Source organism: Octopus sinensis, linkage group LG17 (genome assembly GCF_006345805.1).
Source record: "Octopus sinensis linkage group LG17, ASM634580v1, whole genome shotgun sequence".
Lineage (NCBI taxonomy): Eukaryota > Metazoa > Mollusca > Cephalopoda > Octopoda > Octopodidae > Octopus > Octopus sinensis.
The window spans coordinates 8,957,630-8,972,431 of record NC_043013.1 but is presented as its reverse complement, the minus strand read 5'-3'; the positions used below and the strand labels follow the sequence as shown (position 1 = coordinate 8,972,431).

At 39.4% G+C, this 14,802-nt stretch overlaps 2 protein-coding genes across 2 annotated transcripts in view; one reads left to right on the top strand and one right to left on the bottom strand.

Annotated features, from left to right (window-relative positions):
* The window catches only part of LOC115220975 (UTP--glucose-1-phosphate uridylyltransferase), a 138,719-nt gene extending 128,606 nt beyond the window's left edge, over window positions 1-10,113 (top strand). The window contains exon 15 of the mRNA XM_036510332.1: window positions 10,078-10,113. Within this exon, the coding sequence (XP_036366225.1) occupies window positions 10,078-10,098 (21 nt within the window). The 3' untranslated portion in view covers window positions 10,099-10,113. The remainder of the gene's footprint in view (window positions 1-10,077) is intronic.
* Window positions 5,129-14,802, bottom strand: part of LOC115221036 (putative malate dehydrogenase 1B) — a 46,940-nt gene continuing 37,266 nt past the window's right edge. Inside the window, exons 3-6 of the mRNA XM_036510331.1 lie at window positions 13,335-14,433; window positions 10,040-10,170; window positions 7,948-8,122; window positions 5,129-5,395 (exon numbers count right to left, since the gene is read on the bottom strand). Coding sequence (XP_036366224.1) covers window positions 5,172-5,395; window positions 7,948-8,122; window positions 10,040-10,170; window positions 13,335-14,433 — 1,629 coding nt within the window. The 3' untranslated portion in view covers window positions 5,129-5,171. The remainder of the gene's footprint in view (window positions 5,396-7,947; window positions 8,123-10,039; window positions 10,171-13,334; window positions 14,434-14,802) is intronic.

The window sequence follows — 14,802 nt, the reverse complement described above, 5'->3', positions numbered from 1 at the left end:
TATGTATATGTATGCATGTATGTTTAGTTGTGTGTGTATGTATATATATGTTTGTGTGTGTATAAAGGTATTGTTTTTATAAAACGGATATATATTTACCTATTTTTTTACAAGCTTCGCTGTTGTTATTTATATTCTATATATCTACTTCATACCAAATGCAAATTTTTCCATGTGGAATATGATACATTTTTAGGGAATTTACAATGGGTTTAGAGAATAAAATTTTTGGGTATTTCTATTTAGTTTTGATGTTTTTATTTCATTTTTGCTTAATAATGGTAACAGAAGAATAATGTTGTTGTACTTAATATCTTCTACTATTTGTAGTAAGATTCCATTTAAGCAGTTGTAATGATGCTTGTTGCTTTCTGTGATGATCTGAGAGAGGCCCCCTTCAGCCATGAATGACCATGGGATTGCACCTAGAGTGTTACCCTCCAAGGCACAAGTCCAGGCAAGGTTGTTTATGGAAGACCAGCAGTCACCCATGCATACCAGCTTCCCCTCTCCATGCCACTGATATACTCCAAGAGAAAGGCGAAGGCTGATACATCTTGGCACCAGTGATGTCACAACTCATTTCTGTAGCTGATTGAACTGGAGCAATGTGAAATAAAGTGCATTGCTCAAGAACACTACACACAGCCTGGTCTGGGAATCAAACTCACTACCTCATGATTGTGAACCCAATGCTCTAACCACTGAGCTATGTACCTTCAGGATCTATAACAGACCTTTCTGTATAGGCTGTGTTGCTCTACCTTGGCCTTGGACCCTCAATTCCTTAATGGAATTATAAGGGTGCTGTCATGGCATGCAGTGTCTGAGAGCAGTCTAAGAAGAGGTGGGCTCTGTAGGTGCAGTTACCCCCCTTGACAGTGGGTTTAAAACAAGCTTGCTAGATGGCGTTAGAGTGTGAGATTCTGGCACGAGCCCTTTACCACTCTCTTTCTGCATTGAGACACGAGACTGTGAAGATTAACCTAAAGGTCCTCCTCACACCACACACCAGTAGCAGATAGTGTGGCCACATTAACCCTTTTGTTACTGTATTTATTTTGAGATGCTCTGTGTTTCTTTCAATTAATTTTAAATATAACAAAGAATTTAGTAAGATATCTTTATTACCATTAAGCTAGTGTTAGAAACATAAACTGTGACTAAGGTTTGGTGAAAGATTTTAATTCCAAACTTATGAAAACAAGACATTTGTACTCACAGCCAGAGCCGGTTTCAGCCGGGTTGGTAACGAAAGGGTTAAAGGTATATAAAGCCACAACCTTGTTTTATGTATTATTTATACCAAGTTTCCCGTCAAATGATATTATAGCCTTCTTGAGTAGAGTCACATTAGATGGCTCAATAACCTATCCATCTAAAAATTATACAAATATACAGCATTCTCTTGCCATATCACAGTTCACCTATTGTGGTTTATTATTTAAGCTTAAGTCGATTCCTCCGTGGTGTTGTTTTGCATTTATAATAAAATAAATATATACAGATTATAAAAATAATTTTGAAAATATACAATACAGTACTGTTTCTTATTTCTTTATTGCCCACAAGGGGCTAAACATAGAGGGGACAAACAAGGACAGACAAAGGGTTTAAGTCAATTACATCGACCCCAGTGCATAACTGGTACTTAATTTATCGACCCCGAAAGGATGAAAGGCAAAGTCGACCTCGGCAGAATTTGAACTCAGAACGTAGCGGTAGAAAAAATACCGCTAAGCATTTCGCCTGGCGTGCTAATGTTTCTGCCAGCTTGCCGCCTTACAATACAGTGCTGTTTCTACTTCACGGGTTTTCACCTATTGAGGTGGGGAAGTGATTGGAACGTAACAACCATGATAGTTAATGGATTACTGTAATAGGATTTTTTAAACATTGAATGTCTATGAGGGTCCAACCAAATGAAATTGGAATCAAAGAGGTCCATAGGCAAAAAATGGTTAAGAACTACTGATTTAGAAGATTCTATTCCTCTTCAGGTCTGAGCACAGTTGGTTTCTTCCAGAAAAAAATAAAGAAAAGGCAGAGAGAAAAATCTCAACTCCATTGCAGGGCTGATAATTTATCTATTGACCACCACAAAGAAAGAAATGTAAAGATTACCATAAGTGGAATTTGAACTCAGAACACAGAGAGAATGAATACCACAAAGCAATCTGATACTGTAATGACTCTGCCAAGTGGGTCTCTTATGGAGTGTATCATCATCATTGCCATCATCATAATCATCATCACCACCACCACCACTACCACCACCATCTTCTTATGTCAGTCTTCCATGTGGACATCAGCTGGATGGTTTGGCAATATCTATTTCTTTACTACCCACAAGGGGCTAAAACACAGAGAGGACAAACAAGGACAGACAAACGGATTAAGTCGATTAGATCGACCCCAGTGCGTAACCGGTACTTATTTAATCGACCCCGAAAGGATGAAAGGCAAAGTCGACCTCGGTGGAATTTGAACTCAGGATGCAATGGCAGACGAAATTCGGTTACGCATTTCGCCCGGCGTATATCTGACAGGTCAGAGGACTACTTTGTGTTCCAATGTCAGCCTTAGCATTGTTTTTATGGCTGGATGCTCTTCCTAACACCACTGTACTCTGCAGAGTACAGTGGATGCTCTTTTTGTGGAATCATCACAAATGAAATTACAAAGTAACTTGCAAGACAAAAGATTCTCCACAACTTATTGGGGGCCGTAGTTGAGAAAAAGGTGGCTTACACCAAGTGTTGAGGGGCTAAAATATAACAGAGAGACGACAGCAGGTTTCTCGTTCAGAAACATTCATCAACCAGACTTATAGTCACACCATCAGGCATCTAGCGTACTCTGAACATCTTGCTTCCCTGTACATGAACACATTCAAGCTCTGACATCTGGTAACTGACTTGGGAGACACTCACAAGATTATCCGCCGTTTTTCCAACAACATCCTTGGTCACTTTTTGGGGAATTCCATTGTCTAACACATATGGACATGCTTACAAAATCAAAAAAAACAACACAGCACTCGTGATTTTAGGAAACACATTTTTACACACAAAATTGCTGAAGCATGGAATAAACTGCCTGCATCAGTTGTTAGCACAGTCGAGACACTACTCCCTTCAAAACTTCCATGCTTTCTGAAATTTGCCAACAGTACATCTGATGCCCTTCCCAACTCTCATTTTTCTTCTTTTTTTTTCTAAAGACTTTTTCATTGTTCTGTTTCTGTGCATATTCTATGTACTGCTCATGCAGTTTTTGTTACGTTTTTCCTGATGAGTAGTAGTGCACCTGAGCACTGTATACAATAAGTTTATTATTATTATTATCATTATTATTATTATTATTATTATTCACTTTGGGTAGGTGTCTTCCACTATAGCCCCGAGTCGACCGAAGCTTTGTGATTGAATTCGGTAGGCGGAAGTTACTGCCGTGTGTGTATATGTGTGTGTAGGTGCTCAGTGCCTCTCTGAAAGAGAGAGAGAGAGAGATTATTATTATTATTATTATAAAGGCAGCAAGCTAGCAGAATTGTTAGCACACTGGACGAAATGCTGAGCACTATTTCACCCATCACCAAGAAATACATAGATGAATATGTGTGTGCGTGCGTAGTTCATCCTAGATCAGTAGTCGACTGTGGAACTTCGAACATTTCTTTCAAGTCTCTACGGTCATTCAAAACCTGTCGTGTTGTCGACCATTCTCGTTTTCCTGCTAGGCCTTTCTCCCCTGTCTGTCTGTTGATCACTGTATTTATAATAATCGTGGCAGCTAGAAGGACAGACATACTGCAGCAGCGTTTATACTTAAATAGGTCAGCTCCTGTCCATTTGAACTTTGCCTGACATGGCTGAGGTCGTAGGTCAAAGGGAGATGATCAATCACTTTTTGACAGTATAAAGGAAACCTTTTTTCGCACCTGTTGATCGTGGTGGTTTGGACAACCGAGAATTCTTGGATTCGGTTTCAAATCTAGGCTTGGACAAAGAAAATTTTTTACACATAGCTACTCTGTATTATATGACGGTGGGTGGGCAGAGTTGGAAAGAGAAATGAAGAGAGTGGTGAGGCACCATGTAGTTCACAAGCCTGATCAGTATAACAAATGTTGTACAGCATTTATTTCCACTCCTCTATGTTCTAAATCTAAATTCTGCCAGAAACGGTTTTGCCACATGTGATAAAATAAGTATCAGGTAAATACTGCAGTTTTATTCAATTAATTATCTTCTTATCCTGCAATTTTGTAGTCATGAGCTAATGGAAAAACAATTATATATTGACCAAGGTAAAGCCAACCGTATTTTTTCTGGTATACAAATTATTGTAGCGAGGTCGTTGCCAGTGCCACTGGGCTGAGTCCTGTGCAGGTGGCATGTAAAAAACACCATTTGAGTGTGGCCGTTGGCAGTACCGCCAGACTGGCCCTTGTGCCAGTGGCACATAAAAGCACCCACTACACTCTCGGAGTGGTTGGCATTAGGTAGGGCATCCAGCTGTAGAAACTCTGCCAGATCAGATTGGAGTCTGGTGCAGCCATCTGGTTCACCAGTCCTCAGTCAAATCGTCCAACCCATGCTAGCATGGAAAACGGACGTTAAACAATGATGATGATGATGATGATATATAGTGTAAACATTCAATTATCCCTACTATCTTTCCAAAATCCTGTTTCCCACATGGAAATTTTGGTCTTCCAGATTTGTCTTTGTATATATGTTGATCTACCTCATTTTTGGCTGTTAATTTTGGTTTGAAAAATTTAGATTGTATGCTGCAAAATATAATATATATTTCTTTACTACCCACAAGGGGCTAAACATAGAGGGGACAAACAAGGACAGGCAAAGGGATTAAGTTGATTACATCAACCCCAGTGCGAAACTGGTACTTTATTTATCGACCTCGAATGGATGAAAGGCAAAGTCGACCTCGGTGGAATTTGAACTCAGAACGTAACGGCAGACGAAATACAGCTACGCATTTCGCCCAGCGTGCTAACGTTTCTGCCAGCTTGCCGCCTTACCCATTATCTCCAGCACCACAAGAAATAAGAAGAAAAAATCATAATCAAAATGAAATATAAAAACTAGAAATATTTTGATCTTTTTCAATAATAAAATATTTTAGTTTAGATTATAAACTAATTATTGTTCAGTTTCTTCTGCTGGTGGATTATTATTATTATCTTCTATCTCGATATCTTCAGTATTTAATGCAGTTTCTGAAATTTCCTCTTCCACCTCTTCTTCAGGCATTATAGCGTCTAGATTTTCAAGCTCCAAGTCGTGCTCACTGTCTAGGCTCCCACGTGGCATTGAGGATATGGACATTTTCGTACGTCTCCTCTCCAGCGCTTCTTGTTCTTCAACTGAATTAGAAAAAAAAATACATATATATATATAAAAAGCAATCAATCAGGAGTGGCTGTGTGGTAAGTAGCTTGCTAACCAACCACATGGTTCCGGGTTCAGTCCCACTGCATGGCATCTTGGGCAAGTGTGTTCTACTATAGCCCCGGGCTGACCAATGCCTTGTGAGTGGATTTGGTAGACGGAAACTGAAAGAAGCCTGTCGTATATATGTATATATATATGTGTGTGTGTGTTTGTGTGTGTGTGTTTGTCCCCCTAGCATTGCTTGACAGCCGATGCTGGTGTGTTTACGTCCCCGTCACTTAGCGGTTCAGCAAAAGGGACCGATGGAATAAGTACTGGGCTAACAAAGAATAAGTCCCGGAGTCGATTTGCTCGACTAAAGGCGGTGCTCCAGCATGGCCGCAGTCAAATGACTGAAACAAGTAAAAGAGTAAAAGAGTAATCAATTACTCTCCTGAAGGATTCTCCACCCACCACCTACCACCACCACCACCACCACCACATCTACATCTCTGTACTTCACTCCTACCCTCTAACTCCTGCTAGCATGCAAACCAAACATGAACATCAAAGGCAATTCTCTGACATGGCACTTTGACTAGCTCTGTATTTCATTAAAAACAAATGAGGTGCTTTAGTGAAGTAAACACTGAATAGAAAAGTAGAAATATCCAGATATAAATTGTATGTAGCTATGAAGAGTGTAGGGTTACATGATTGGATTGTTACCTAACACTCTTTTGAATCTCTGGTGCAAAACCAACTGGTAAGATTGGTATTAATGGATATTATAATAATATACACTTCAGCTATTGTATAATTCATATTCTCTCTTTACTCTTTTACTTGTTTCAGTCATTTGACTGCGGCCATGCTGGAGCACTGCCCTTAGTTGAGCAAATCAACCCCAGGATTTATTCCTTGTAAGCCTAAAACTTATTCTATCGGTCTCTTTTGCCGAACCGCTAGGATACGGGGGACGTAAACACACCATAAGATACGGGGGAACAAACACAGACACACAAACATACACACACACATATATATATACATATACATATATACGACGGGTTTCTTTCAGTTTCCGTCCACCAAATCCACTCACAAGGCTTTGGTCAGCCCGAGGCTATAGTAGAATACACTTGCCCAAGGTGCCACGCTGTGGGACTGAACCCGGAACCATGTGGTTGGTAAGCAAGCTACTTACCACACAGCCACTCCTGCACCTATACATACATATATATATATATATATATAAGGTAAAATATTCACCACTTAAAAGAGGGCGTTGCATTAGAACACAAATGCTGTAATATTTACCAAGGGAGAAAACTCTCATATGCTTATATGGTGCATAGAAGCACATCATAGTTATCGCCAGCAGTAGACAATCACTACTACTTCTACTGCTTGGACTACCAGATCACGTGATTTCAGCCTCATTTGGCCATTTCAGTGATGGACACCAAATAGCTGGAAATAGCAGTAACTGCCATGCTTGCAATATACATAGAAATACAGAGCCATAACTGGCACTGATGTTGCTAAAGGCCAGTGGGCTTATTAAAAAACAGAGTGACAGAGGTAATATTAAGAACCAAAGGTAAAATATTCACCACTTAAAAGTGAAATTTGCATTAAAACAATTAAATACTGCAATATTTACCGAGAGACAAGACATCCATATGGTTATATTGAAAAAGCCCAATCAGGCCAAAATCATATGATGTGATGGTCTGAGCAGTGGAAGTAGTGTTGATTGTCTGCCACTGGTGATAGATATGACGTGCCTTTGTGCACCAGTTAACCATATGAGGGTTTTCTCTCTTGGTAAATATTCTTTTCTACTCTAGGCACAAGGCCAGAAATTTGGGGGGAGGAGGCCAGTCGATTAGATCGACCACAGTACGCAACTGGTAGTTAATTTATCAACCCTGAAAGGATAAAAGGTAAAGTCGACCTCAGCAGAATTTGAACACAGAATGTAAAGACAGATGAAATACCTATTTCTTTACTGCCCACAAGGGGCTAAACACAGAGAGGACAAGCAAGGACAGACAAACGGACTAAGTCGATTATATCAACCCCAGTGCATAACTGGTACTTAGTTTATCGACCCTGAAAGGATTAAAGGCAAAGTCGACCTCGGCAGAATTTGAACTCAGAACGTAGTGGCAGACGAAATACTGCTAAGCATTTCGCCCAGTGTGCTAACGTTTCTGCCAGCTTGCCGCCTTAGTGTGATACTAATTCTGCCATCTCACTGCTTTCAAGTAATTTAATAACAGTTTCAGATGTTGGCACAAGGTCAGCAATTTTGAGGGAGGGGTAAGGTGATTACATCAGCCCCAGTACTCAACTGGTACTTATTTTATTGACCCCAAAAGGATGAAATGCAAAGTCGACCTTAATGGAATTCGAACTCAGAACTAAGGTCACTAAGCATTTCCCCCAGCTTGGTAACGACTCTGCCAGCTCACCACCTTTGTGTAATTTGATAGCAAAACTAGTAAGCCTCGATATTTTTTTTTTTTTTTTGCCTTACCCATTTCTTCCAACAGAAAGCTTAAGACGTCACTTCTTTGACTGGATGGTGTTCTGGAACTCATAAACGCTGAGTAATCAGTCTCTTCTGATTCTGGTAATGATTCAACAGACACAACTTTTGAGATCAACTTTCCATCCTTGACTACAAACAAGGCTCTATCTTTTACCAAGTTCTGTCAAAAATATAACATATTAATTAATGTACACCAGTGACCAAAATGAAGGTTTCATATGTAAAATGATGCATGCAGAAAGAAGACTTCTGCTTCATAAATACATAGACACACACATACACATCATCACCACCACTACCACCACCACCACCACCATTAAAATGATGACAATGATGATGATGATGATGATAATGAAGATCGTGATTATGATGATCATGATATGGATGTTGAGGATGACGTGCGTGAGTGTGTGTGTGTGTGTGTGTGTGTGTGTGTGTATGTGTGAGTGTGGGGGTGGAGGAACAGGATAAACCCTAGTTATTAGTATAGTGAATGAGGTTATACAGGAAGATGTCATACCGAATGACTGATTAAACAGCATCGAAGACAACTGCTACAAAAGTAAAGGGTCTGCCACAGATTGAAGTAACTACAGAGGCATCAAACAGCTGGACTAGGTCGAGAAAGCTATGGAAAGAGTTATAGCTCAATTAATTGGAGAGAGAAAGAGAGAGAGTAGATGAGATGTGGTTTGATTTTGTGCCGGGGACGAAAGTGCTATGAATGAGACTAGTGTGCGGGAGAAGCGCTAAGCTAAAAGTAAGCTGTTGTACTAAGCTGTCTTCAGGATTTCTCACGTTGTGGTCTTGTGGTTTGCCCAAGGTGCTATGCAGTGGGACTGAACCTAGAATCATGAGATTGGGAAGCAAGCTTCTTTCCACACAGCAGTCCATATATATATATATATATATATATACATCATCATCATCATCGTTTAACGTCCGCCCTCCATGCTGGCATGGGTTGGACGGTTTGACTGAGGACTGGTGAGGCAGAGGCTGCACCAGACTTCAATCTGATCTGGCAGAGTTTCCACAGCTGGATGCCCTTCCTAATGCCAACCACTCTGAGAGTGTAGTGGGTGCTTTTACGTGCCACTGGCACAAGGGCCAGTCAGGCAGTTCTGGCAAAAACTATGCTCAAAAGGTGTTTTTGCATGCTACTTGTTGAGAGAGCTAGTTAGTGGAAGAATGGCTTGTGAGAACCATTAAAGACATGTACAGAGATGCTGTTAGTTAGGTGGGAGTTTAGCTATGAGTACAATGATGAGTTTAGAGTACAGACAGGAGTTCATCAGGATTTGGTTCACAGTTGCCTTTTCTATTCATCACAATTATCCAGGCAACAATGGAAGAATTTAAGAGCAAATACCTGTGGGAACTGCTATATGCTGATGACCACACCCAAAGAAACCTCTTTAGTTCTGGTTTCTTTTTCATACTTCAACATCTCATCTAGCTCAAAGCCACTTCTCAACTGTATCTCCATTCAGCTGAAAGGGATCCTCCACTGTAACCCGGTCAGTTCAAGTCTTGTGCTCTACAGAGTGATCTCCCCTTACAACAGCATCCAGTACACGCTGTAAAGTGGTTGGCATTTCAAACTGTTTATACATGGTTCCAGGTTCAGTCCCACTGCGTGGCATCTTGGGCAAGTGTATAACCTTTTTGGCATAATTTTATCAAAGAACATTTTTGGTATATTCCAAACACCATCTTAATAACCTAGAGATAGATTGTTTTCCTAAATCTATCATGGATAGCGAATTTCATAATTAATATGGTTGCAAAAGGATTTAACCCTTTCGTTACTGCATTTATTTTAAGATGATTTTTGTTTCTTTCAATTACTTTAAATATAACAAAGAATTGAGTAAAATAACTTAGTTATCATTAAGCTAGTGTTAGGAACATAAATTGTGACTAAGGTTTGGTGGAAGATTTTAATTTAAAACTTATGAAAACAAGACATTTGTCGTCAGAGCCAGAGCTGGTTTCAGCCGGGCTGGTAACAAAAGGATTTAAATGTTTAGAGATGAAAAACCAAAATAGAGAAGAAAAAATCCAAGATACTTACTTCGATTATTAAATCCATATCTTCTCTGCAGTTTTCAGATATACTCAGATTTTCAATGACAGAATATGCTAATGGTAGATAAAATGCTACTGGGAATGAAAAAGCGATGCCTTCTGGAACACCATACCAACCTAGTAATAGAAAAGAAAGTATTTCTAAACAGCTTTGTTTTCATCAAGAATGCTATGTCAGTGGTTGGAATATAAACAAAGCAACTTAAAGCTTTCATGTGAGGAAGAAATAAATGTTGTGATCTACAGTTAAAGCTTATTATCCTCCAACCCCATGTTATATTATCCTTGTGTCAATCTAATGTAGAGCAGAATTCCACATGTGCATTCAGCCCTAGAATATACCCCGATGTAGGATATCATGTGGTAACCAAATAATGATATGAGCTTTTAAATGCAGGTTAGGAAGTCTAGAGTCAGGTTATGAGGTCTAGAGTATCACTCATCAACTTTTTCAGGTACCACTTGAAAAGGAAGATGAGAATGGAGAGGCAGGTTTTGTCTCGTGAAAGTTTCGTAAAAAGGTGGGTGAATGTAGCAAAGATGGTGCGTGCAAGTGACAAAACCACTTTGAGCATAATCTTGTAAATCAAAAAAAGAGAGAGAGCACTTTGCTCTCATGTGTTTATTCCCTCCCTCCCTGAGGTTACTGTGGCCTTTTCCATAGGCTTTTCTTTCCATGGATAAACCTAATCTTGCTTCTTACATTTTAAAAATTTCTTTTGTGATACACAATCTCTTTTGATTGCCCTTTTTTTTTCCCGACCCTTTTGATCAGAATTTTACTTTTTTTTTCTGTTTTTTTCCCTTTTTCTTTTTCATATTCAAAAAGAAATGCTCTACATTTGTATTTGTCCCCTCTGTGTTCAGCCCTGTGTGGCCAATAAAGAAAGTTATCTATCTACCTATCTATTGATTGATCGATAGATAGCTGGATAGATATATAGATAGATAGACAGACAGACAGACAGATATATATATATATATATTTATATATATCATCATTTAATGTCCATGCTCCATGCTGTATATTGTATATTTGTGTGTTTCTCTTTACTTGTTTCAGTCATTTGACTGTGGCCATGCTGGAGCACCGCTTTTAGTCGAGCAAATCGACTGCAGGACTTATTCTTTGTAAGCCTAGTACTTATTCTATCGGTCTCTTTTGCAGAACCAATAAGTTACTGGGATGTAAACACACCACCATTGGTTGTCAAGCGATGTTGGGGGGACAAACACAGACACACAAACATATACACACATATATATATACGACGGATTTCTTTCAGTTTCTGTCTACCAAATCCACTCACAAGGCTTTGCTTGGCCCAAGGCTATAGTAGAACACACTTGTCCAAGGTGCCACGCAGTGGGAATGAACCTGGAACCATGTGGCAAGCTACTTACCACACAGCCACTCCTGTGCCTATGTGTGTGTAGTAGTAGAACAAGAAAGTCCTTGGTACAGTATTATATATTTGAAAAAATGAATAGAAATTGCTTTTCTGATCATTTTTCCACTTCAATAATTAGATGTTTACAAAAGGTTATTTTTATCACAAACATCTAATTATCGAAGTGGAAAATTTTTCAGAAAAGCCATTTCTATTCGTTTTTGCAAATATATATATATATTGGACAATGAACTTTGCTTGCGAAAACCTATTGAGGTAAGTGTAAACAAAACAAAGCAAAATCGCTGACGTGGCCAATGATAGTAGAGCCTGATTGGCCCTCATGCCAGTGGAATGTTAAAGGTACATCTGAGCATGATCGTTGCCAGGGCCTCGGATTGGCTCCTGTGCCAGAAACATGTGAAAAGCACCATTCGAGCATGACTGTTGCCAGCGGAGCTTTATTGGCACATGTGCCGGTGGCACGGGAAAACGACAATTGAGCGTGGTCGTTGCCAGTGCCACTGGACTGGCTCCCATGCAAGTAGCATGCAAAAACACCTTTTGAGCATAGTTGTTGCCAGAACTGCCTGACTGGCCCTTGTGCCAGTGGCACGTAAAAGCACCCACTACACTCTCAGAGTGGTTGGCATTAGGAAGGGCATCCAGCTGTGGAAATTTTGCCAGATCAGGTTGGAGTCTGGTGCAGCCTCTGCCTCACCAGTCCTCACTCAAACCGTCCAACCCATGCCAGCATGGAGGGCGGACATTAAACGATGATGATGATGATGTATATATATATATATATATATATATATATATGGAGTGCTGTATGGAAAGAAACTTGCTTCCCAACCTAATGATTCCAGGTTCACTCCCACTGCATGGCACCTTGGGCAAGTGTCTTCTACTATAGCCTCAGGCCAATCAAAACCTTGTAGGTGGATTTGGTAGACAGAAACTGAAAGAAGTCTGTCGTATGTACGTGTGTGTGTGTGAGTGTGTGTATATGTGTGTGTGCATGTGTGTGTGTGTGTGTGTGTGTGTGTGTGTGTGTGCATGTGTGTGTGTGTGTGTCTGTGTATTTGTGTGTCTGTGTTTGTCTCTCCACCATCGCTTAACAACCAATGTTGGTGTGTCTACACCCTCGTAAATTAGCAGTTCAGCAAAAGAGACCGATAGAATAAGTGCTGGACTTGACTTACAAAGAATAAGTCCCGGGGTCGATTTGTTTCACTAAAGGTGATGCTCCAGCATGGCCACAGTCAAATGACTGAAACAAATAAAAGAACAAAAGAAAGAACACATACAAATACACACACACTTGTGCAAATACACACACATACACACATACACACACACACACACACACACACAGACACACACATGGAAACTAGTATTTTTGGTACTCATTTTCAATTAAGTGTACTGGAAAATCTGGAAACCAAAAGAAGCAGCACATATGCTAGGACACAAGAAGCTCCTAAGCAGATCGAGTGCAGATATGAACAGCATATGGGAACCGGTATTAAGGAAGGATAGGAGAATATTAGAGTTATAAGCCCTAAAATTTACTCCATGGGCATATGGCATAGTGGTTAAGAGTGCAGGCTACTAACCCCGAGATTCCGGGTTTGATTCCAGGCAGTGACTGGATAATGATGATGATGATGATGGTGATGATGATGATGATGGTAATAGTGGTGGTGGTGGCGGCGGTGATGGTGATGATGATGATGATGATGATTTCGTTGTCGTCATAAATTTCATGACTAGCTGTTAAAAAAAAATGCTCTCTAAAGAACTAAACTGGAACTTTCGTTTCTAAAGAATTTAACGCTGACTGTAACCGAAATGAATTAAGATTAAATACGGAAGAATTTTACTTACCATTGGATATAAGAGTCGCAGAGAATATGGCATTTGATGATAAACCATTCCACCAGTAATTTAATGTTGTTGTTATGGCATGACCAATGAGATGGTAGGTAGGGTGCCGTAAATTCATTTCATTGACGTGTTTTCTTGAACTGACTTCATTTACATACTCCTTCTTGAGCCAGCTTTGTTGATGAAAAATATCATTTAATGGCTGAGAGAATGTAGCTGGACCAACAACTGCACAATCAAACTCTCTAACTAAAGTCTTGTCCAATTCTATCAAATAATCATTGCTGATACTTCCCAATATAACAACGTTATCAATGGAGCAGCTGCTTGCTGGCAGTTTTTCAGCTAAAACAGATTTGGCCTGGTTTTCAATTACTTTTGAAACACCAATAATATTTCTGGATGAAATGTGAGAAACAATCTCATTTAATATGCTCATATTTAAACACATGTAATTATTTCCTGCAACTAATAGCAACGTGTCACTTTTGGCAACTTTCAACAGAGTTGTCCCATAAAACCCAAAAAGAACAGCGTTTCTTTCCGTCCACCGATGTACTTTTTCCTCTTCTTTCCTTTCTACCTCATCCAAAAAGATAATAATTCTACTTCCTTTAAAAGCTTTTTCACAGTCAGATGTAACAAAGACATTCAAATACAGAAGTCCATAAGCCATGTTTTGTATATTTTCAGCGATGTATTGCAATTCAGCTGTCTGTGCTGGATCGCAGTCCAGAAGACACAATGAAATTTTCTCTTTACCAAATATTTTCCCTGAGAGTAAACTGTCGACCAAACTGAAACAAACTGGGCTACTAGCATTTGTTATGCACACTTTAATGAATTTTTCGTTTCTTATCCTTTCTCTTTCTTCTTCATCAAGTTCGATTTTCGTGGTTTGATTTTCATAAGCAATGATTTTCATACTTTTGCCGTCCAAATCAATAGTAACGCCATAGTAGCCGTATGCATATTCTTCAAATTCATTCGATCCACCAATTAAAACACCTTTCCCACCTCGATCAACCAATTCTCTCCAAATTATTGGTGATTGTTCATGCTTCCAACCATTTGCCTCACATATTTCACAAAGCCATTCCTGAATCACACAAAGTTAAACAAAAATTAAAACCAACATAAAATTGAATTGAAACATTGATAAAGCATAGCCATTAACTATTATATCATAGCCATTAACTATTGCAGAAATTCAATTTCCTCTAGGAAAAATGTTTGTGTACACACAATTATTATCTTTTGAGCAATACGTATAAAATATGCATGCACATAATAGGCACAGCTTAAAGGAAACAGTGCACCTAAGATTGCACTGAGCTGCACACCATCATCGAGTGTAGAGACGCAGCAACTGTCATATATATATCTTTTCCCTTTTGAATCTTTTACTTGTTTCAGTCATCAGACTGCGGCCATGCTGGGGCAGCGCTTTGAAGAATTTTAGTTGAAT